This window comes from Globicephala melas, chromosome 14, assembly GCF_963455315.2.
Source record: "Globicephala melas chromosome 14, mGloMel1.2, whole genome shotgun sequence".
NCBI classification, from domain to species: Eukaryota; Metazoa; Chordata; class Mammalia; order Artiodactyla; family Delphinidae; genus Globicephala; species Globicephala melas.
The window spans coordinates 41,048,621-41,073,838 of record NC_083327.1 but is presented as its reverse complement, the minus strand read 5'-3'; the positions used below and the strand labels follow the sequence as shown (position 1 = coordinate 41,073,838).

The 25,218-nt window shown below is 36.6% G+C and overlaps 1 protein-coding gene across 1 annotated transcript in view; it reads left to right on the top strand.

The window, feature by feature from the left end:
- Window positions 1-25,218, top strand: part of REV3L (REV3 like, DNA directed polymerase zeta catalytic subunit) — a 178,127-nt gene that overhangs the window by 138,583 nt on the left and 14,326 nt on the right. Inside the window, exons 22-27 of the mRNA XM_030882819.3 lie at window positions 3,735-3,876; window positions 5,488-5,732; window positions 6,674-6,782; window positions 8,644-8,850; window positions 17,851-17,960; window positions 24,516-24,630. Coding sequence (XP_030738679.1) covers window positions 3,735-3,876; window positions 5,488-5,732; window positions 6,674-6,782; window positions 8,644-8,850; window positions 17,851-17,960; window positions 24,516-24,630 — 928 coding nt within the window. The remainder of the gene's footprint in view (window positions 1-3,734; window positions 3,877-5,487; window positions 5,733-6,673; window positions 6,783-8,643; window positions 8,851-17,850; window positions 17,961-24,515; window positions 24,631-25,218) is intronic.

The following is a 25,218-nucleotide window of genomic DNA, read 5'->3' as shown; positions in this document are numbered from 1 at the left end:
TTCTTTCACTGCTTTAAATTCCCTTTTCTCCTGGCCTTCATTATTTCTGATGAGAAATCAACATTTGTTCTCCTTTTTCCAGTGTATGCTATATATATATATATATATATATATATATATACATTTTTTTTTTTGGCAAAGTCAGGCTTAATGAGTGGATGGCTGCTGCTGCTGTTTTTGTGTGTAAGACTTATAGTGGAGGCAGGGGAATTAACTCACTTTTCCTGGTCCAGAGTTAGTCTTTGAGAGGTCCTGCTCTCCCAGGCCTCGAAGATGAGGCTTTCTCAGCATTCCTGCTCTTCCCACAGTGGTGATAGACTTCTGCTTTCTATCACTGCCAGGTCCTGGCCCAAGCAGGTTTCCTGACTCTTCCACAGAGGAACATGGCTTATGCTTCTACTCCTTCCCCAGGAGTGGTGTTTCTTTGCCTGGAATCTATGATGGGAAAGTTTCCTGCCCCTTTCCCAGTGGTAGACAGCTACTGTTTGTTACTTGGTACAAGGCCTGTGGTTGGAACAGGGGAGGTTTCCTGCCTTCCCTCGGGTGCAGCTTTTACTACTACCCCCTCCCAGCTGTAAACATCTTTTGCATCTCTTCTCTTCCCAGAGATAATGGATCTTTGCATAAACCCTAAGGATTGGAGAATTTCTTGCTGGTCCCACAGTAGCTCAAGGCTTTGCTTCATATAAGAGAAGGGTTGGAAGAAGTTGCAGGGTTTTATTCCTGTGTGCACTGTCCTGCCCCCAGTCTTTCTTGTGAGCACTTGGTGGAGGCTCGTGGAAAAAGATTTCCCTGGTGTCTAGGGCTTCCAGTGATTCTAAATTGTCATGCTAGCCCATACGTGACCTTTAAGAATTTATTAACACATTAACAATTTCATTTTTACCTGCTTTTATGGCCGTTGCATCTCCCTCCTGTTCTCTGCCAAAGATGAAATAGGTTATATGTCCTATCTGTTCTTCTAAGGGTTTGTTACCTATGAAATTTATTTCACCTGATTTTTTTATAACCTCAACTTACTGATGATCTCAATAATCTCTATGTATATTATTCTATTTGACAGTGTCCCATAGACCCTTGAGGCTCTGTACATTTTTCTTCAGTCTTTTTTCTAACGACCTATCTTTAAGTTTACTAACTTTCTTCTGTCATCACCAACCTGCTGTTAAGAACAATCAATAGCGACTTCCCTGGCTGTCCATTGGTTAGGACTCTGCACTTCCTCTGCAGGGGGCACAGGTCTGATCCCTGGTCAGGGAACTAAGATCCCGCATGCCCCACAGTGTGGCCAAAAAAAAAAGAATAACCAATAAATTTTGTATTTCAGTTATTTTTAGTCCCAGAATTCTCATTTGGTTCTTTCTTTTGATAGTTTCCATATTTGGTGGATTTCTCCATTGGTTAACTCACTAAGATTACATTTTTCTTTTAACTTCTTGAATATCTTTTCTTTAGATTTTTGAACATACCTATATGTTATCTGTTACTATATCCAACACCTGGCCATCTCTGTATTAGTTTCTGTTGACTGCTATTTTTCTTAACTGTGGGTCATATTTTTTTGTTTCTTTGCATGATTATGTAATGGATATTGCTCATGTTCTGTTGTACAGATTCTGGATTTTATCTTCCTCTGAAGCATGTTTATTTTTGCCTAGTAGGCAATTCAGTGATTGGCTGATCACCTTGAACTTGTGCAAACCTGGTTTTTGTGCTTTGTCAAGGTGGATTTCTGAAAAGCCCAAAGTGTTTCCTAAGCCCCTCCAACTTGACAAGACTCAGTCTCCAGATTCTATGTGCATATTGTTAGTGCTTGGTTTTAGGTTGGTCTACAGTTGGCTTTACTCTGCCTTACTCCTAAGGCATGGTTTTTCTGAGCTCTCAGCTGGATGCCCAGGTTGTTAATAAGGGGGTAATGAAGTCTCTCCACTCTGGCATGGCTAGACCTCCAACTGCAACACTATCTAACAAGTTCTGTTCCAAACTGAAGCCCAGAGCAGCTACTCTCTAGTAAGTCTCATGTGGTTTCCTCCTGCTCATTTTCAGCATAGCCCTGGGCCAGTTACTCACAGGGAGGCCCCACCTTACTTCTAAATGCTAAGCCTGCCTCTTGCACAGGTGCCCTGTCCCACAGACCCCAGCGGCAGCTGCCTGAACTCTGATCCCTGCCTCCTCAGCTTAGCAGTATAGCCAGCTCTGCTCAGACTTAGCGCATTGCACCGTGTTTAGAAAATTAGCTCCATGCAGGCTGGGGCTCACCTCATGAGTTTCCCTTCTCTCAAGGAGCATGGCCCTACATTACCTATTGTTCATTGCCCAAAAACGATTCCCTTGACTCTTTTATCCAGGAGGGCTAGTCTAGTACCAGTTACTCTACTGTAATCAGAACTGAAAGTTCCCATCTCTACTGTTCCTTAGGTTAAAGGTAAAATGGATAGTAATAAGCTTAGAAAATAGCTGTATAAAGAACATAGTCCTAAAATTAATGTATCTGATGTTTGAAATGAATGAAGCTCTGCTTATTGAATTGTAAGGCCATATGATGGTGAGGATAGGAAAGTCTAGCCTTAAAAACAATTTGATATATTTGGGGAAACTGCTTTCTGAGCATGTCAACTTATTCTCCAGTCTCTTTTAAGGAATCTCAAGGAAGTGAAGTTAAATCACAGAAAGCACTGAGCTTATGATCAAAGCCTTATAGAAACAGAAGCTTAGGAGAAGTTATATACCAATAAATAAAATGAAACTTGATATCAAAGTTAACGTTGAAAACTACATTTGGTGGTTTGTTTATATACCCTAGAATGCTCTAAATGTATATTTTGCTGCCTCTAATTAGGTATTATCTAGGATATGTATGTTTTTGCCAAGTGAAATCGAGAATTGGACTTAACATATTTAAAGGAACTGAATCCACACATAATGCATTATCTTAAGCTTTACATTTGGCTATATGTATTATTGAAGGATCACATGAATGATCTTAAAAAAATACATATTAAAATGTGATATGGGGGCTTCCCTGGTGGCACAGTGGTTGAGAGTCCGCCTGCCGATGCAGGGGACACGGGTTCGTGCCCCAGTCCGGGAGGATCCCACATGCCGCGGAGCAGCTGGGCCCGTGAGTCATGGCCGCTGAGCCTGCGCGTCCGGAGCCTGTGCTCCGCAACTGGAGAGGCCACAACAGTGAGAGGCCCGCGTACCGCAAAAAATAATAATAATAATAAAAAATAAAATTATTTTCCTGATTTTTCTAAATCTTCACCAAATTACTCTGTTTCTTTCCATAAGACACCAGTGCATACTTTTTTTAAGACTGGTATTAACAGTGATAACCCAAAGCCTACATGTTTTTTAAAAGCCTTTAAATAGCATAATTATAATTGTATAATTATTGCATCATTAGCAGTGGCATCTAAGAGACAGTGTTAATTTTTTATAATAAAAATAGAGTAAAATCAAGCAAAATGTTGAAAATAATTATCCTTAGTCTTACCACCTTATCACAAGCATTATTTTAAACTTTACATGTTTTCACTAGGTTTTATGCCCTTGAAATATCTGAAATTTTCTAATGTTTAACTCCTTAACGTACTTTGCTAAAGGCTCGATCATGACTCCCTCCGTAAATAACCTCACTTTTAATAGGTAGTTTTTGACATAATGAAAACAGTACTAGTTTCAAGTATACAAATTTTTCTCAAACATTCATAGCATGGATTCTCTTTTAACAGATGGAAAATGGTTGATCATTACATTAGCCGTGTCCGTGGAAATCTCCAAATGTTAGAACAGCTGGACCTGATTGGGAAAACCAGTGAAATGGCTAGACTTTTTGGCATTCAGTTTTTACATGTACTGACAAGGGGTTCACAGGTAGGAAGTCAATTTTCTTGCACACCTGAAAGTTCTATGTGAATGATGTATGTACTTTTGAGATGTCTGAAGTGATTTGTTGGTTTTTTTTTAACTTTCTTTCTGGTACCAACTTTCTAGTACCAATATATACATGTAGCTAGTTAATCAAATCTTATAATTTCATTTTCTGGAAAAGCTTTAATCCACTTAATAGCTCTGCTTTTTTTTTTTTAACTTTGTTACAGCTCCGCTTTTTATTTTTTCTCCACACCAACTTTTTGGCCACTGCTGAGTTTTGCATGATAATAAGAAAATAAATGGCTATGCCCTTGAGGATGGTATTATGTTCCTGAATACTGTCAGTGTGATTAGGGATGACTTGAAAGGCCGCTCAGAACTGGGGATGCGGCAAAGAAAGTCTACCTCTCTTTTGTTTTACATTCCTACTTTTGGCTGTTCCAACTCCCAGCAGATAACTTTAATATAAAAAAAAGGAGGAGGATTTGGGAATCAACATAAGTGGGCTGTATCACTTTTTTTTAATGTTAAAGAAAAATGGGAGCTTGGAAGCCATTTAACTCATCTCTTTCTAACTAGTTTCCCAAGGATATAATGAAAGATTTTTGTTTAAATGCCTTGCTGAAAATGGTTTCATGATTTTATTCCACAAATGTTTATTTGAATACTTCTAGTGTGTTAAATAAACACTGTGCTAGCCATCCAGGATACTACATTAAATCGCTTAGTTTCCTTAACCTCATAAAATCTTTTATTTTAATTATTTTAATTATTTTATATCTATAACATTCCCCCAATCTACCAATTCAGTATATATAGCAAAACTAGAGCGCTAACTACTTTGGCATTACCTGTTGCTGTATTTAATTTTATTGCTATTATTAAATAGCTTATAAAGCTATTTATTTTACTTATTTATACTCCCACAAGTTTTAAAAACTATTTGATCTGGCTCATAATAAAAGGCAAAGATACTTTAAAACTACATGAGAATACTTCAGTGAACCCATGCTGGTTCTTGTGAGTGCTTTCTTTTTCTAAACTATAAACCGTCTGCTTTATAGCAGTTATTATAAACAATCAGTAATTGCTTGATGGGACCAGTATTAACCTGACTACCTTTCAGTTTTGGAATCTTGTGTTCCTTCTTGGGAAATTGAGATAACATTTACCCATCTCAAGTGTCCTGACCCCCATTCTCTAATTTTCCCAAATTTGTCAAAGATTATTGGCCAACTTTTTAAATGAAATTGTCAAATTGTACAACTGTCTCTTCTACATCTGTTTATTATGATATTGCTATCTTTAAATATTAAAAGAAATCTAATTGTGTCTGTCTTTTCAAAAATAATTTATTGTGTAAGTTATCTGACGTATTTTGCAGTTTTTATAAAAGTTATGGGAATAGGAAAAGGACTTATGAAGGGTTCCCTTCTGATACCTGAAAGCCGATTAAATAACCAACATTATGTAACTGTGTTGTAAGAAAAGTCTTACAGCCGTATTTTGAAGAGTAAAACATCCCCCAAATGATTTTCACATATTCAAAAGACCAGTATATTTGTATTTAAGTTTCTTCTTCTCTCCCTACTTCTACCTCTCTGCCTGCAGTACCGTGTGGAATCAATGATGTTGCGTATTGCTAAACCAATGAACTATATTCCTGTGACACCTAGTGTACAGCAAAGATCCCAGATGAGAGCTCCACAGTGTGTTCCTCTAATTATGGAGCCTGAATCTCGTTTCTATAGCAACTCTGTTCTCGTTTTGGATTTCCAGTCACTGTATCCTTCTATTGTGATTGCATACAACTACTGTTTCTCCACCTGCCTTGGCCATGTGGAAAACTTGGGGAAGTAAGTTTTTTTTCACATTTACAATTACTTTGTTGTACTTTGTATTTCTTACTAAAATTAGACATTCTTTGAGTGCCTCTTTGCACATGAGACTGCCCTTACGAGCAAGATGAATGGGCTGTAGCACATCTAGTCCGCTCTTTGTAGTTACCTTACTAATTAATTAACATGGATCACCATATGACTGATTGAGCATCATGGATGAATAACTCATATGAAGAAGACTGTGAATACGATCAGCCAATTTATCTGTTCCATCTTTGTGTATATCTATGGTCTCTTTTTAAATAAGAGTTATATTTAATTTGTTGGTATAAATCACTTTTCAGTGGAACAGTTTGAGGATTATGGTCTTATAACTTCGGCTATGACCTCCTCTTGACTTTCCTTAGAAATAGTTCGTTTTCTAAAAAAAAGTTAAATTGCCAAATGTTACATTTTATTTTTTCATGTCAACCAAATTTTTTCTCATAAGAAATATACAGTCTTCCTTTATAATGATTTCTGTGTATTTAAAACCAAGTGTTATAGTTTTAGTCTGAAGTATATTCACTCCTTATAGAAAGCTTTTATGGAAATTGTATTGGTAATTCTGTCTTTTTAGTAAGAACAGGAATTTGGAAAAGTTAGTTGCAGTCTTTTTACTTAAGGCTTAAATTTTTCTTCAGGGAACTTAGTGTAAGGTAGTCATATGTTGAGCTGAAATTTGGTATTTTAGTATAGATTTTTCCCATGTACTTTAGGATAGTGCTATTTAAGAAATGTTTCTAATATTTGAAAAACTGCTTTTTGGTAACTAAACATATTACTAAGTATATTAATTCATGTTTAGATGTTTAAAAATGAGTTTCCAATAGAATTAGAAAGATTCCTAAAATTGCCTAGAATCTCTGTTCTATGATTTGAGAAAGTATTTGCTTAATTTTTTTTTTTCTTAACAGGTATGATGAGTTCAAATTTGGCTGTACCTCTCTAAGAGTACCTCCAGATTTACTTTACCAAATTAGGCATGATATCACAGTGTCCCCCAATGGAGTAGCTTTTGTCAAGGTAATACTCTTTTAGAAATGAAAGGTATCAACTGTGGCTTAACCTTTGGAGAGCTGATCGTTTAGATGTTGTTGGCATATAATACCAAAAAAAAAAAAAAAGTTTGCTTCAATATCTTATCTGAGAAAGTCAAAGATATAGGGAATCTTCCAAGAAATTTTTTAAATCATTTAAAAAAAAATAGTAATCTTGTTCTGCATGAATTTAGGTTTAAAATCTTTTAATTATAAGATTTTAGCTTTTAATGAACTATTGCAAGAAATAAATGTGCCTATATACCTTCTGCCCTTTATTAGAATCTGGCAGGCTTAAGTAGCTATTTTATGATCACAACAATGTTAACTTATAAAGATTAAAATTGCCTTAATGTGTATACTTTACTAATTGTTTTATATACTTTAAATTAAGAGTGCCTTAGAAATAATGATATTCTAATGTATTTATTGATTGTATTTTTTAAGAAGATACCCAAACTAATAACAGAGTCCCTTTTTTCTCTCCTTTGTCTCCCCTCAAAAGAAACTAAAAAAGCCTCATAAATGAATAAAGACAAATAGGAAGAGATCTAGGAGAAGATTATATTGCCTCTCATATGCCAACTTCATTCCTTTCTTTTCTATTTCCTTAGCAGTGAGTCTGTACTAGAATCGTGGGATGGTAGGGTGGTTGGTGGTGGTAGCATGGACCCCGCTAGCCCTCAAATTCATTCTGGTGTACTTAGCAAAAGTATCATCGTTCTCTACCAGTAAGAGGATGCTGTGTTTAAAGAGTACTATAAAATTAGCCATTTAGATATGAGGAAAATTTTTACCAAGTGAGTTCATGATATATTACATTTTGGAAAATATTACATTTTAACATAATAACATATATTATGTCTTAATATAAACATTATGGCTGCTTCAGAAGGTACACAGAATGAATTAGAGGTTACAATATGTTTTCATTGTCACATATCTAGCAGCTTATTATTTTATCTCCCTTTAACAGCATTTTAAGAACTTGCATCTACATTTTGACCCAATGTGTAAAGCTTAATGAAAACTAGATTTTTTAATATTCAGGAGTGTGATTATCCTATTCCTGAGGTTTTAATTGTTCAGTCCAACATGCATTACCTTGCACGTGTCTGTGAATCATCTTCAGAGTTAATACTGTTTTGTGGTTTTCATTCCTAGTGGAGTTCTCATAAATTCTCCCTAGTCTTGATTAATACAAATGATTTTTTTTTTTTTTTGGCATCAACAAATTTTATCACCTCACTATTCATCCCCTCTTCCAGATTGCTAATAAATATAGGCCGGAGGGGATGGCTTAGTGGTCTAAGCATCAGATTTGAAATACCTAGAGTCCCTGGAACTGCAGGTTTGAATGTCAGCAGAGTCAACCCAGCTCTTCATTCTTCCAAGGTAGATAAATGGAGTTCCATGCAGATTACTGTGTGGGGTCATTAGGATGAGATCTTTAAAAACTGAGGTTTGTTATGAGTGATACAAATCCCGTGTGTCTTTCTGAAAGAGTGGGGGTTTGGATCAGAGTTTTAACAAAATTTCCCTCTGAACTCATTATATGGTCTCTTATGTACTAGTTGGCATCCTCCTCCCTGGAGGTCTCTGAACTCACATAGTAGTGCTACATTAGATTTATAAACATTACAGGAACGTTTTAGGAGAAAAGTCCTCTTCAAAAGAAAGAAAATGTGATGATTTTATATTGATGGCCGCTCGTCCTGTGGCCACGCTATTGTTCGTATGTTTCAATTCATGACAGTTGGCCATTGTTATACTTTGTGCTTCCTTCTTAATTGTCTAAATCTATAATGTTTAAGGGATTTAAACATTCTTTTTTTCCTTTATGATAGCCTTCAGTAAGAAAGGGTGTGCTACCAAGAATGCTCGAAGAGATTCTGAAGACTAGACTGATGGTGAAGCAGTCGATGAAGGCTTACAAGCAAGACAGAGCCCTTTCACGAATGCTCGATGCACGTCAGCTAGGACTTAAGCTGATAGCAAATGTCACATTTGGCTACACAGCTGCTAATTTTTCTGGGAGGATGCCATGCATTGAGGTAAGTGATAAAAGTCTATAGTTTTTTTCAAAAGAGACTAAAGCAGCATTAAATGAATGCCTATTCATTAAAGCATTTTGTTTTGAAACTTTAGACAAAATGGTTTCATTTCCATAACATAGGATCAGTTTTTCTCAAACCAGGACTTATATATTGATATATACATATTCTTAGGAATTTGTGCGTTTTCTCTGAGAACTCTCTGTGTTTTGTTCAATCATAATTTTAGAAATTAGCATACACATATTTCTGCATAATCTGGATGACCCTATTGTAACCAATTACTGACATGAGATTTCAGTGCCGCCTTTACAGCATTGTTTACAGTAACATTGGTACTAAATAATTCCTTTTAATGTGTTGATAGAGGTCTGATGATAGTTCAGTTGTCTTCTCCAAATGTCAGAGTAAAAGCAATCATTCCATATTTACTAGTGTACCAGTAGATACAAAGCAGAACCTTTCTTTTGCAGTGGTAGTTGCAATTAAAAGACACTTTTCATTAAACAAGACTGATTTCTTGTTATTTACTAAATTAGGGTGTTAATTTGACATGAATACAGTATAGTATGACAGAGTAATATAATAATTTACTAATGGTTGGGAAAGGAACAGAGTAAGCTTGTTTGCTTGATGATCTTTTCATGCCAGATGAAGGCTAGAGCATTGTGGTATACCATATTTGCAGTAGTTCAATAAGGGAAAAGCAGTGGAAGAATCAAGTTCCCACAGAGCTCACAGTAGGCAAAGTAAACTCCAAAAACCTGTGCAAGGGACTTCCGGTTTCATGTCCAACATGTAAGAAACTGCAAGTCTCTACTCTGTCCTCACACTAAGTAAGCTGAACAGACAGAAAAATCAACAACTCTTCTTAGATCTGTCAGAGAGGTGAAGTCACAGGGTAAACTGCTGCCCCCAAAACTGAAGAGACCAACAAGTGTATACAGAGAGTCACAACTTACCAGAGCAGAAATCAAGAGCACAGATCTCTGTGAGAACCAGTGCCATGGTAGGGAAAACTGAACTATAAATGATGAATCGCTGGAGGCTCAGGGTGGACAAATCTGAGTGATAAAAACTCCAAAGGACCCAGTCATCAGGGTCCCCACACTTTTGTGAATTTTACCTCTAGGAGCTCAACCAGGTTCTAACAGTGAATATCAGAAAAAAAATTCCCTTGTGCTTCTGGCACAGAGAGAGGAAAAGAACCATTTTGAAATACACCAGAGCATTCCGTTTTTAACAGAGTCTGCCCTCAGGAGAAACTATTTAACCAGAGCTTAACCTGATGGAGTTTTATCAGAGCCTAACTGACCTGGAGAAAGGGAAATATCCAGCTCCAACTGCTGTAGCCTTCTACATGGAAAAAAAATACTGCAGCCCACTCTAGTCATCCTGTCCCACCAAAGTGGGGTGAAAAACTGAAAATCACATGTGAAGTCTACAGTCCAGAGGCACAGTTCACTGAAAGACTGAGACCTACTCGTAGGACTAAGGAGCCCTTCCCCTCCCCCGACACCTTACCACCACATTACTAAAGGCCTATTTATAGCAGTTCCGTTTACCCAATACATCATGTCTGGCTATCAAAAAAAAATTGCAAGACTTACTAAAAGCCAAAAAACAGTTTGAAGAGACAGAGAAAGCATCAGAACCAGACTCAGATAAGGCAGGGATGTTGGAGTTTGTCAGACTGCAAATCTAAAACTATGATTAGGATGCTAAGAGCTCCCTCCAGTAGCTAAAGTAGACAGCATGCAAGAACAGATGGGCAGTGTAAGCAGAGAGGTGGAAATTCTAAGAAAGAACCAAAAAGAAGTGCTGGAAATCAAAAATCCTGTAACAGAAATCAAGAATGCCTCTGACTACTATGCTGAACATGGCTAAGAAAAGAATTTCAGAGCTTGAGGAAATCTTAGTAGAAACTGCTAAAACTGAAAAACAAAGAGAAAAAAAGACTGAAAAAAGAGATATCCTAAAACTGGGACAACTACAGAAGGTGTAACATACATGTAATAGGAATTCCAGAAGAAGAAAGAAAGGAACAGAAGACATACTGAAACAATACTGAAACAATAATGACAGAGAATTTCCCCAAATTAACGTCAGGCACCAAACCACAGATCGAGGAAGTTCAGAGAACACCAAACAGAATAAATGCCCAAAAAACTAAACCTAGGGACATCATTTTCTAGGTTTCTAGATACTGCAGAAAATCAACACTAAATTAAAAATCCTGAAAGAAGCCAGAGGGAAAAAACACCTTGCTTATAGAGAAGCAAAGGTAAGAATTATATCCAACTTTTCCTTAGAAACCACGCAAGCAAGAAGAAAATGGAGTAAACTATTTAAAGTGTTAAGAGATAAAACTCTTCAACTAGAAATCTGTACCCTACAAAATTATCATTCAAAAGTGAAGGAGAAATTAAGATTTTCCTCAAAAATTGAGGGAATCTGTTGGCAGTAGACCTGCCTTGCAAGAAATGCTAAAAGAAACTCTTCAGTGAGAAGGAAAATGATAATAGGTCAGAAACCTATATCAATACAAAAGAATGGAAGAGCATCAGAGAAGGAATAAGTAAAGGTAAAATAAACACTTTTATTTTTCTTATTCTTAATTGATCTAACAATTAACAATTTGTTCAAAATAATAATAGCAACAGTGTATTTGATTATGTTTATATACATGTATATATAAGTAAAATAAATAACAAATGGTACAAGGAATGGGAGGAAGGGATTAGGATTATTTTATTATAAAGTACCCACACTACCTATGAAGTGGTATAGTGTTTTGAAAGTGGTATATTTTAAGTAAATATAAATATTGCAAAATTTGGGGCAACCACTATAAAAAGTTAAAAAAAAATACAACTAATGTGTAAGAAGGAGAGAAAAAAGAATCATATAAAACAGTCAAAACCACAAAAGGCAGTAAGAGTGGAAAATAAAAATAGGAACAAAAACAAAGGCAACACATAGAAAATAAAATCAGGAAGGACATAGTTGAACAACATAATCAACTGGATATAATGGACATTTATAGACTACTTCATCCAACAACAGCTGAATACATATTCTTCTCAAGCTCACATGGAACATGCACCAAGATAGACCACATTCTGGGCCATAAAGCACTTTAACAACTTTAAAAGAATAAATCATACAATATCTGCTTTCAGATCACAATGGAATTAAACTAGAAATCAGTAACAGAAAGATAGCTGGAAAATCTCCCAAATACTTAAAGATTAAGCAGCATATTTCTAAATAACACATGGGTCGAAGAAAAAAAATCTCAAGAGAAGTTTTTAAATATTTTGAACTAAATGAAAATGAAAACACAGCTTATCACAATTTGTGGAAGTCAGCAAAAACAGTACTTAGGAAATTTATAGATTGAATGCATATATTAGTGGGAAAAAGACCTAAAAACAATCATCAAGTAAGCTTTTACCTTAGGAAACCAGAAAAAGAACAAATTAAATCCAAAGCAAGCAGAAGAAAAGAAGTAATAAAAATTACAGCAGAAATCAGTGAAATTGATTTTCTCAATTGATTTCATGTTTTCAAAGAACCCCAAAGCTGGTCTTTTGAAAAGATCAATAAAATCAATAAATCTCTAGCCAGCCTAACTAGGAAAAGAAAAAAAAAGAAAAGAGTACACAAATTGCAAATATCAGAAACAAAAGAGGGGATATCACTTCAGTTTCCATGGACATTAAAAGGATAATAAAAGAATATTATGCACACAAATTTGATAACCTAGATGGAGTGAACCAATTACTTGAAAGACATAATCTGCCAAAACTTGTACAAGAAGAAATAGGCAGTCTGAGTAGGCCTATATCAAAGAAATTGAATCATTAATTAATAGCCTTCTAAAACAGAAAGCATCAGACCCAGATGGGTTCACTGTTAAATTCTACCAAACATTTATGGAAGAATTATACCATCTCTCTACAGTCTCTTTCAGAAGATGCAAGCAGAAGGAGTACTTTCTAACTCATTCTAATTACCCTAATACCAAAACCAGACAAAGACATTATAAGAAAACTACATATCAATGTCTCTCATGAACATAGATGTAAAAATCCTCAATGAATATTAGCAAATCAGATCCAAAAATGTATAAAAACAGTTGTACACCACAACCAAGTGAGATTTATTCCAAGTATGCAAGGTTGGTTCAACACTGAAAAACCAGCTGAGAGCCATCATATCACATTCAGGTTAAGTAAGAAAAATCACATGATCATGTTAACATACAGAAAAGGCACTTAACAAAACCCAAAACCCATTCATGATACAAACTCACAGGAGACTAGGAATAGAGGAGAACTTTGTCAGTTTGATGGAGAATATCCACCAAAAAACCTACGGCTCACGTTATACTTAACTATGAGAAACTTGAAGCTTTCTCACTAAGATCAAGAACAAGACAAGGATGTCCCAACTCATCACTGTTTTTCACCATCATACTAGAAGTCCTGGCTAATGCAATAAAACAGGCAAAAGGAAATAAAAGGTATGCAGATTGGGAGACTTCCCTGGCGGTCCAGTGGTTAAGACTCCACAATTCCAATGTAGGGGGTGCAAGTTCGATCCTTGGTTGGGGCACTATGATCCCACGTGCTGTGCCATGCGGCCAATACAATAAATAATAAACCTTTAAAAAAAAAAAGGTATGCAGATTGGAAAGGAAGGTAAAACTGTCTTTGTTTCCAGATGACATAATCCTCTATGTAGAAAATCCCAAAAAAATGATGCACAAAAAAACCCTCCTGGAACTAATAAGCGATCATGTAGCAGAGCTGCAGGATACAAGGTTAATACACAGTGTATACCAGCAATGAACAAGTGGAATTTAAAATTAAAAACACAATACCATTTATATTAGCACCCCCCAAAATGAAATACTTCGGTATAAACCTAACAAAATATGTACCAGATCTATATGAGGAAAATCCCAAAACACTGATGAAAGAAATCAAAGAACTAAATAAATGGAAAGATATTCCACGTTCATGGTTAAGATGACTCAGTATTGTCAACATGTTAGTTCATCCCAAATTGACATACAGATTCAATGCAATCACAGTCAAAATCCCAGCAAGTTATTTTTTTTTGATATTGACAGACTGATTCTAAAGTTTACATGAATGGGAATTCCCTGGTGGCCTAGTGGTTAGGATTTGGGGCTTTCACTGCTGTAGCCTGGGTTCAATCCCTGGTTGGGGAACTGAGATCCCACAAGCTACTCGGCCAAAAAAAAAAAGTTTACATGAAGAGGTAAAAGACTCAAGAATAGCCAACATAGTATTACAGAAGAATAAAGTCAGAGGACTGACTTACTGTAAAGCTACAGTAGTCAAGGCAGTGCAGTATTGGCAAAAGAATAGACAAGCAGATCAATGGAACAGAATAGAGATTCCAAAAATAGACCCACATAAATATAGTCAACTGATCTTTATCAGAGGAGCAAAGGCAATACAGTAGAGCAAAGACAGTGTTTTCAACAAATGGCGCTGGAATAACTGGACGTCCACATGCAAAACAACATGAATCTAGGGCTTCCCTAGTGGTGCAGTGGTTGGGAGTCCATCTGCTGATGCAGGGGACACGAGTTCGTGCCCCGGTCCGGGAAGATCCCACATCCCTCATGGGCCCGTGAGCCATGGCCGCTGAGCCTGCGCGTCTGGAGCCTGCGCTCCACAACAGGAGAGGCCACAGCAGTGAGAGGCCCGCGTACCGCCAAAAATATATATATATATGTGTGTGTGTGTGTGTGTATGTGTATATATATATTGTGTGTGTGTATGTATGTGTGTGTGTATATATATCCTAACCTTAGAATAAGAATTTGGGGGTTTTGATCTGGCAGTAGAAGTTGAGGAGTGGAGTTCTGCCAGGAAGTACGCTACTACCTAACATGTTGAAAACTGAATGCCAAGCAACATCTGCCTCCTTGACCCTGGACTTTTCAGATATTCTGAGGTTAATGACTGCAAGCTTGCATTTGGCCCTTCTTTACATGCCAACATCACAATTTAATAATGTTAACTTATTTATGAAGTCATTAGTGGAAAAAGCTGTCAGCATCACAGAAAGGGTCTCTCGTGAACATGTCACAAGTTAGCTCCAGTGGAGTCAAAATGGAAGCTACTGTCTTTAAAGGCAAATAGACTACTGACTATGGCCGTGTGCTTTCCTTCAATGAACACACAATCAAAAATATTTGACAGTACCACCAAGATCACATAAAATATGCTAGATCTAGACTATCAAAGAGAAGGACAAGACTTTGTAAGCAAGAATTCCTGTAAGAATGCAGAGAATGAGTAATGTAGCTAATAGTTGTAGGTTAATGTCTCTGTCTCAGCTCAACACTGTCACCGATGTGTTTATTCCATAAATTAAAAATTTTATGTCTTCACATTTTTCTCCTAAACTATTTACTGTTCATGATAAAGCTGTATATACACATACATGTATATCTGACAACTTTTTCAACTGGCTGTTCATTGTCTCTTTTTCTTTTTTTGTGAGATATAATTGATATAACACATTATATTAGTTTCAAATATACAACATAATGATTCAATATTTGTAATATTGCAAAATGATCAATATCATTTAGACCACAATAAGTCTAGTTAACATCCCTCACCACACATAGTTAAAATTTTTTTCTTGTGATGAGAGCTTTTAAGATCTACTCTCTTAGCAACTTTAAAATGTACAATATTATTATTAACTATAGTCACCATGCTGTACCTTACATCTCTAAGACTTATTGTATAACTGGAAGTTGGTACCTTTGACCACCTTCACCCATTTCCGCCCCCCTCCCCCCCGCCACCTCCTGCTTCTGGCAACCACCAGTCTGTTCTCTGTATCTATGAGTTCAGTGGGGTTTGGGAGTTTTTTTGTTTTAGATCCCACGTATAAGTGAGATCATAAAGTATTTGTCTTTCTCTGTCTTACTTCACTAAGCATAATACTCTCAGCGTCCATTCATGTTGTTGCAAACGGCAAGATTACCTTCTTTTGTATGGCTAAATAATATTTCATTGTATATGAACCCCATTTTCTTTATCCATTCATCCATCAGTGGACACTTAGCTTGTTTCCATGTCTTGGCTATTATAAATAATGCTGCAGTGAACATGGGGATACAAATATCTTTTCCAGTTAGTGTTTTTGTTTCCTTCAGATAAATACCCAGAAGTGGAATTGCTGGATTATGTGTTGTTCTACTTTTAATTTTTTGAGGAACCTCCATACTGTTCTCCATAATGGCTGCACCAATTTACATTCCCACCAACAGTGCAGGAGTGGTTCCCTTCTCTCCACATCCTTACCAACATTCTTTTCAGAGAACTTTTACTTTAAATATTTTTCTTATTATGACTTTTCAGGATCCCAACCATTGCCTGAATTGTGAAATCAATTAATTTCCTCTTTTTAAATCCAGTCTCTTGGCCCTGTAATGTTTTTCAAATTAGGAACTATGACACAAAGTAGCAGAATCAGTTTTAATGTAATTGCCACTCCTTCTCTCCCACTGTCCCCCCCCCCCCCCCGTGCTCCTCCCTCTCATGCCTCTAAGTCCTTCATACTGCATGGACTTCAGGGCCAGCTGCAAAATAGTTCTGACTCTTCCAGATATAGCTTAAATGGGTCAGACTAGACAGCAGGAGGCAGACATTTAGGACCAGTATATGTGTGTATTTGTATGTGTATATCTCAAAAGCATATTGGACTCTAACACTCTATGGCTCACCCATTTAGCTATTTGCTGTCACATATTTTTATCTTGTGTGAAAGTGGCAAAAGATGACAGATTGAATATTTTATTCAAACTTGAATTTCAATTAGGTGACCTGATTTTTTTTTAATGTATTAGGCTATAGTTCATATTCTCAAGGTTTTCTAATGCACTAAAGGTCTCAACAGGATTCATGATCTTAATTTAAAACCCAAATTAAGTTTCTCTTGTCAGTGTTTTATTTATTCCTTTGTTCATACACTTAATATTTCCTGTGTAAATGACTTTAAACAGCCTTTTAAAATAAGTATTATTCAATCCTGCATTTAGTTCAGATAATTCAAACTTTACAGTAAAAGGGGAAAGATCATTATAAATACTGTTTGCATCTTAACACAAAAGAAAAAGTGCATAATTCTTATTTTAAAACTTTAAAAAGTAATGTTCCATTTATGCTGAATGGCAGTTTCCCCAACCCTTAGCTTTAGTGAGTTTGATCAATGAAGCAGCAGTGCTATACTAGTCTCCTTAAGTTCTTTAACTATGAAATATAATTGGCCTGCTTCTCATATTTGTCAAGATCCACCATCTTCTTGTTTTGTCAACTTATGCCATGATCACTGTTAAAACTCAATCACCAATGAAAGAACTTAGACATATATCTGCCTACTTGATTTAAATTGAACCCTTGTAATATATTTTCTATCATATAATTATGCATTTTTCCTTGTATCAATGTTTAGTGTCATCTAAAAAATATGTATAACCGATCACTGAGATATAGGTTCAGCATAAGCTTTACTGATACTGAAAAAAATGATCATAACACTCCAACAGAAAAATTTTGAAAGACACACATGCACATACATAGTGTAATTTCCTGCTTAGTTGGTTATAAAGGCATTTTAGAAAGTCCTTGAATAAATAAGGCTTTTCCTTCTAGGATCAAATGTAGCTATGTATATAGTACAGTCCATTGTACTCACTGATACACTCACAGGCAAGTCTGTATATTGATTGGTTTCTTTTAAATTATTCATTCATCTCATTTTCTTCTTGAGTACTTGTAGAAAGAATGATGGCACTGGTGATTTTTGTTTTTTTTAATGTTCTTTTCTCCTTGTTTCATTTTTAGAAATAATAATTAAAGTTAAGTATTATATATTAAAGTCTGTTGTCTTATACTAAACTACATTAAGAAATTATTTTCAATGTGTTTGTACCAACAGGTTGGTGACAGTATTGTTCACAAAGCCAGAGAAACCTTGGAACAAGCTATTAAACTGGTGAATGATACCAAGAAATGGGGTGCTAGGGTTGTATATGGTGATACTGACAGGTAATGAACTTTCTGTTTTGTAGTTGTCTTCTTGCATCTCCTCAGATACTCATTTCAGTGTGTGGAATGGCTTAAGGGTAATCCTTCCTAAAAACAGAGTTCTACCTAAGTTCTTTTCAGTCCTTATGATCTTGTGATTGGAGTTAACACAGGTCCTGATTTACCAGATATGATCTTAAGAGACAGAAAATGTATATGACCTGAGCCACAGAGTGCGAAAATTCCCAAGGCATCCCTCCAGGTAGCCAAGTAGATAGGGATCTGTAAAACCTGCATACACAGGAGTCTAATCTGTTTAAAGAAACAGCTTTTAATGTGAAGAATCCCTCAGATAGCTGCAGCTCTCTGAATTTAAATATATATCTTAAAATAATCAAACTGTTTTTGAACCACAGTTGCCAAAGATGTGAGTGGTTAACTTTTCACTGGGCCCCAAAATCTGTTGACCTTCTTCTATAAACAGTGCAGATTCCAGATACATTTTCCATTTGATTCCAGAGGCTCACAGACTTCCTGAAGCCCATCATCCTGAAGCCCATTCTATCCAAAGGATAGAACTGCCTTTGAATCCTGAATAACCTCAGCCTGCTTGCTTGCTTTGATATTTTTCAGGGCCCAGTTATTTATGTAACATCTTATTTATACGACTTACTAAAATTTTTCTACAATATAGGTATTATGCAAATTTCTTAGAGTCTGAAATTTTTTTCATATTGAACGCTTAGAGTCACAGTGCGATCATTCTAAGAGCACTTGCCTCAGGAGCTCTGATCACTTTACAGTGCAGTGGAGCAAGCAGAGATAATGCTTCTAATCACTAAAAATAGCTTCTAGGTAATCTTTAAACAGCATTTAATCTTCTCCAGTTTTTTAATGCATATACAATCAGCATAATCATATTAATGCTGAATGAGACCTTTCCTCCTATAGCAGCTGTTTCATTATCAGCAGGTGGGGATAGTTTCAAGTTATCCAGGCCCCAGTTATCCATAGTCTCTACTGTTCCCCGTCAAAAGCCACTCCTCACTTTGACTTTGGGTATTTCACTGCTCTGTAAAACCACTTCTGCTGAATAGTCTAGCAAAATAAAAATTACTGGAACATAGTTTTTCACCTTGTTAGCAGAGCTCCTCACAAAATATTTAGGGAAGAGGAGAAAGTTAAACTTTAAATTGTTGAGTTTAATTCAGGGTTTAAACACATCAGTAGTTGACAACACACACCCAGAAGCAGAAGTTGGCATGATTCTGACTGTAAGATTTTTAGGCATTCAAACAAACCAAAAAACACAGAATGTCAGAGCTGGAAGAGGACTTTTTTTTTTTTTTTTTTTTTTTTTTTTGCGGTATGCGGGCCTCTCACTGTTGTGGCCTCTCCCGTTGCGGAGCACAGGCTCCGGACGCGCAGGCTCAGCGGCCATGGCTCACGGGCCCAGCCGCTCTGCGGCATGTGGGATCTTCCCAGACTGGGGCACGAACCCGTGTCCCTTGCATCAGCAGGCGGACTCTCAACCACTGCGCCACCAGGGAAGCCCTGGAAGAGGACTTTTAGGTCAGGAGTTTTCATGACCTAAAAGGGTCGGGAGAAAACCCTAGGGGCACATTCTCAGATGCTACTTAAGAGCAGATTCCCCTGGAATAAGAAATTTGTCTAAGATTGCCCAACTAGTTAGCAGTGGAGCCACAAATTGGTATGTCTCTACATAAGACATCACAGGTTTTTATTATTCTAATCAAAAGTGTAGGAACTTCCCTGGTAGTCCAGTGGTTAAGACTCTGCACTCCCAATGCAGGGGGCACAGGTTTGATCCCTGGTTGGGGAGCTAAGATCCCATGTGCCACACAGCACAGGATAGATGGATGGATGGATAGATAGATAGATAGATAGATAGATAGATAGATAGATAGATAGATAGATAGAAAGAAAGAAAGGGAGGGAGAGGGAGAGAGAGAGAGAGAAAAGAAGAAAAAGAAAGAAAGAAATTGTATTTGCAGATTTGCAGTATCTTTTTTTTTTTTTGGCTGCACTGCCTGACTTGTGGGATTTTAGTTCCCCGGCCAGGGATCCAACCCGGGCCCTGGGCGGTGAGAGCGCCGAGTCCTAACCACTGGACCGCCAGGGAATTCCCTGCAGTATCATTAGAGCTTTTGACTACCATTCACCATCTGATTCATTCAACAAATGTTTACTGAAATACACTGTATGAGGGCAGTTCACTCTAGGGCATGCATTCTCAATGGTAATAATACTGCCCAGTAGCGCACAAGTTGGTCCTCGAGGAGCAAAGAAGTACAGTGGGTTTTGGCCCCACAAAGCTCAACCCTACCCAACAACATTTTAATCCTTAGTAATTACTTTCTCTTGTTAAGTTTACTTTTAACTTTTTTGGGGGGAGGACAATAATGATAACATACTGAGAAGCACTGCTCTAGGGATAATAAATGTATGCTTGGTGGAGGGAAAGAGTTCTTAACCAAGAGTGAGATCTGGATTCTTTTTAGCTGTGCTCCTAGCTGATTGCATGGCCATCAACAAAGTTGCTTAGGGCTTCCCTGGTGGCGCAGTGGTTGAGAGTCTGCCTGCCGATGCAGGGGACACGGGTTCGTGCCCCGGTCCGGGAAGATTCCACATGCCGCGGAGTGGCTGGGCCCGTGAGCCATGGCCGCTGAGCCTGCGCGTCCGGAGCCTGTGCTCCGCAACAGGAGAGGCCTCAACAGTGGGAGGCCCGCGTACCGCAAAAAAAAAAAAAAAAAAAAGTCACTTAGCCTCCCTGAGGCTGTCATCAGAATGAAGGAAATCTGATACATGATGAAGAATGACCATTGCCTCCCTCTAGTTTCAGGACTGCTGACTTTATGAATCTTGGAGTCTAGCTAAGGGAGATTGGTTAACAAAGCATCAAAATTACTGTTAGAAGGGTGTTTCTCTCTCTAGAGCAGTTATGCATTATTGTCCATTTAGACGGTATAAATGTAAACACCCTGACTATCTTTATATTGTAGTGGTTCAAACAATTATTCTATATAATAGTGGTTATCAATAATATTTATCCAAAAAATAATAATACTTATCCCACCCTAGTGGGATAGACCTACTCCCATCAGTTATTGAAGCTCTCTGTAGTAGTGATTCTTAGGCAGGGTAGGGAAGGACGTTTGACAACACACATACTGCCAGGGCAGCAGAAGGGTGGTGGGGAACTAGAACAAAAATCTCTTGGGAAATTCATCTGAGTATAATTGAGAAAAGCCTCCTAGGTGATTCTAATATCCTCGCTTAACTCCCCACCCCATGTGAAATGAAAATCACTGCTTTAAATGTGATCTATCAACCAAAGATAAACATTATTTAACTACATTAAAAGCACCAGTAACAGACAAATAGAAACTTTTTTTTTTTTTTTGGCTGTGCCACACAGCTTGCAGGATCTTAATTCCCGGACCAGGGACTGAACCCACTCCCTTGGCAGTGAAAGCATGGAGTCCTAACCAACTGGACCACGAGGGAATTCCCTAGAAACTTATAAAACAGTCTTTCTCTTCGTAGGCTGGTCACCTACATTCTGTTAAGTGACCCAAAACTTCCATTAATCCTGGTCAGCTCTCTTGAAGCTTAGCTCCAACTAAAACTAGCCAAAACAACACAGATGAACTCAAGTAAAACCCCTAACACTACTAGGTAAAATCTCAAATATATACCCTATAATAACTTTTAAGATGTGAAGTATGTATTCCTTTAATTTTTTATCAACTTTATCAAGGTATAATTTTTAACAAAAAAGTACATAGTTCAATATACAAAATGTACAGACCCATGTAATCAGCTGCCACCCCAGTCAAGATATAGAATATTTCTATCACTGTAGAAAGTTCTGCCATGCTCCTTTGCAGTCAGTCTCTCACTTTCATCCCCTACCCCCAGGCAACCACTTACCTGATTTCTATTACCATAGCTTAGTTTCTCTGTTCTAGAGCTTTATAGAAATGTGTGTAGAAGCACTTCAATTCATTATTGCATCTGAACATTTTAAGCATAATAATCTTTGTTTTTTAAGTTTGGCATTTACATCTAAAGTTAAACATACCCCCTTAGCATGACTCAACAATCCTAATCCTTGGTATTTACCTAAGAGAAATGAAAACTTAGGTCCACACAAAGACTTGATGCACCTCTTCATTGCAGTTTTATTCTGATAGTCCAAAACTGCAAACAGTCCAAATGTTCATCAGCAGATGAATGGATGAACAAATGTAGCATATCCATACAATGGAGTACTATTCAGCAATAAAAAGGAACCAGTTACTGCTACTTTAGCAACATGGGTGTATCTCAAAAATATGCTGAGTGAAAGAAGCCAGACGTAAGTATGTACTGTATATTATATAAAATTCTTGAAAGACAAAACTAATCTATAGTAATTGAAAGCTGGTCATGTGTTGCTGGGAGTGGAGTGGAGAATTATTGCAAAGGAGTACAAGGGAACTTTATGGGGTCATGAAAATGTCCCTATATCTTGATTCCGGTGGTAGTTACACAAATATATTAATTTTCTAGGGCTGTCACAGATTTGGTGGCTTAAGCACAGAAATTTATTTTCTCACAGTTCTGGAGGTTTGAAGTCCAAGATCAAGGCGTTAGCTTGATTAGCTGTGCTCACATGATCTTTCTTCTGTTCATGTACATTCTTGGTGTTTCTTTGTGTAATTTCCTCTTATAAAGACACCAGATTAGGCTCACCCTAACCACCTAAATTAGAGCATCATTTTAACTTAATCATTTCTTTAAAGGCCCTATCTCCAAATACAGTCACATTCACAATGGGGGTTAAGGTTTTCAGCGTATGAATTTAAGGGGCACAGTTCAGCCCATAGCAAGCCTATACGTTTGTCAACATTCATGGAACTGTACACTTAGAATGTATTCATTTTATTATATGCAAATAATATCTCAATGAAGTTGATTCTTTAAATAATCTTTCAAAAGGAAATTTTGTAATAATCTGTTTTTTTAAAGGCTATACTGGTATAATGAGCATCAGATGGGCCTAGAAAGAAAATATTATAAAAAGCTTTAGGTGGTTCAGAATATAGCCTAGCTTAAAAGTATAATTAGCTATCTAAGGCCTATTTGTTGTGCGTTATGTTAAAATTAATTCAGATTGATAAATTTTTATTTTCAAGGCCTTAAGTAATATTAAATAAATACTCCTTAAGCTTTTCAGATCAAACTCTAACACAAGTACTATCTGCAATATTGGCAGAGAAAGAGCTTTTCAAAAAAAACCATCCAAATGAGACTGAAAGTCCAATATAAAAGCATTTAAGAAATAATAAGATTGGTTTATGTGGCTCCAAGAATCTTAAAGTCCATGTTTCAAGATAGTATTCATTTCTACTATTTAATGTCTTTCCCCTAAAGTTATAAATGAAGATCAGCTTTATAATCTCTATTCCTTAAGTATATTTATTCGCCATTACTTCTTTTGGTCTCAGATTGTGGTATATACTGAAATGTAAAGTGCTATTACAGAGTTAGCTGGATTATATTAGGAAAAAATGCCCAGTACTTTTATCAGTTATTTTTTAGTATTTTTCATATTAGATTTTTTTTAATCCGTATTAGAAATCCTTCCCTCTTGACCTGCATATACTGATGGTGGGATTGTATGTCAGAAATATCTTTCTGGACTTCAGTTTCACATTATCTTTCAAAAAATATTTTTAGTATATACCACTTATCTAGAAATTCCTCTTCTAGGAATTTATTCTAAGGACATAGCTTGCCAAGTTATTATTATATATTAAATATTAGAAAAAAAATTTAATGACTTAGATTTCCAGTGGTAGGGGTTTGGTTAAATTATACTATATCCATACATTGAAATACAGTACAACTGTTAAAATAATGTAAAAGAAGTGACATGGGAAAATGTTCACAATATACCATTAAATGAAAGGAGAAAGTTATCAAACTGTATGATCTGTGATCCCAAATGAGAAAAGATTTACAGATGTACACAAAAGCCTTCTAGTATCTTTTTTCTGAATGGTGAGATTATAAATGGCTGTTTTCTTTGTGCCTTTTTTGTGTTTTCTAACTGTTCTTCAATGAACATATTTTACAAAATATACATGTGTTCTTTTCTAAGTTGGGTGGTTCTGGAAGGAAATTCCCTCCCATATCACAAGTAAATTTTCCATTTCTTTATAGTCATCATCTTTTATTTTGTGACTGACATAACTGTGTGTCATGGAAAGCTGTAAATGTATAGGAATGACCCAAGACCTTCTTGCCAGCTGTGACAGCTGTTCTGTGTGTAGCTAAACTAGAAACATTAGATGTCTTAAAGATCTGTAACAAGATATACCGTGAGCACACAGGAAAGTGTGACAAAACAAGAAAACTCAGGTTGGGAGCAACTTAATAAGGAAGCGTAAGGGGGAAAAAAAGGTTTTCCTTGGTTTTACAGTATTATCCAGGAAAGTTACTATTGATGAGATTTTTTTTTGTTACAATGCCTTCCTCATTACCCTACTTTATTTTTAATCCTCTTAGTATGTTTGTGCTACTGAAAGGAGCCACTAAGGAGCAGTCTTTTAAGATTGGTCAGGAAATTGCTGAAGCTGTAACTGCTACCAATCCTAAACCAGTGAAATTGAAGTTTGAAAAGGTAAGAGAAATGTAATACTACTAACCACATATAAAATTCATATACCTTCTGTAGATTTCTGACTTTTTCAATACATTTTCAGATTTTATAATGGTATATGGGTCTGTGAAAGTGTTAAAGTATTTTTCCCTTATTTTTGTATAATTTTCTCAATTTTTTTTGTAATGTCTTATATAAAGAAATGAAAAGACTATTCCAGTTAACTATCGCTGTGTAACCCCAAACTTAATGGTGTAAAACAAGCACCATTTTATTGAGCTTACAGATTTTTATGGGTCAGGAATTCATGAAGGGTGCAGCTGGGATGGCATGTCTCTGCTCCACAACGTTTAGGTCCTTAGCTGAAAGCTAAGGACTGAAATCACCTGAAGCTTGCTCACTCTCATGTCTGGGGGTTGATGCTGGCTGCCATTTGGGACACCAGGTGGGGCTGTGAGCTGGAACACCTACACTTGGCCTTTCCCTGGGGCTACTTGTTCTTCCTCACAGCATGATAGCTGAGTTCTAGGAATGAACATCCCAAAGAGAACCAGATGAAAGCCATTTTGCTTTTTATGACCTAGTCTTAAAATCATATAGCATCATAGC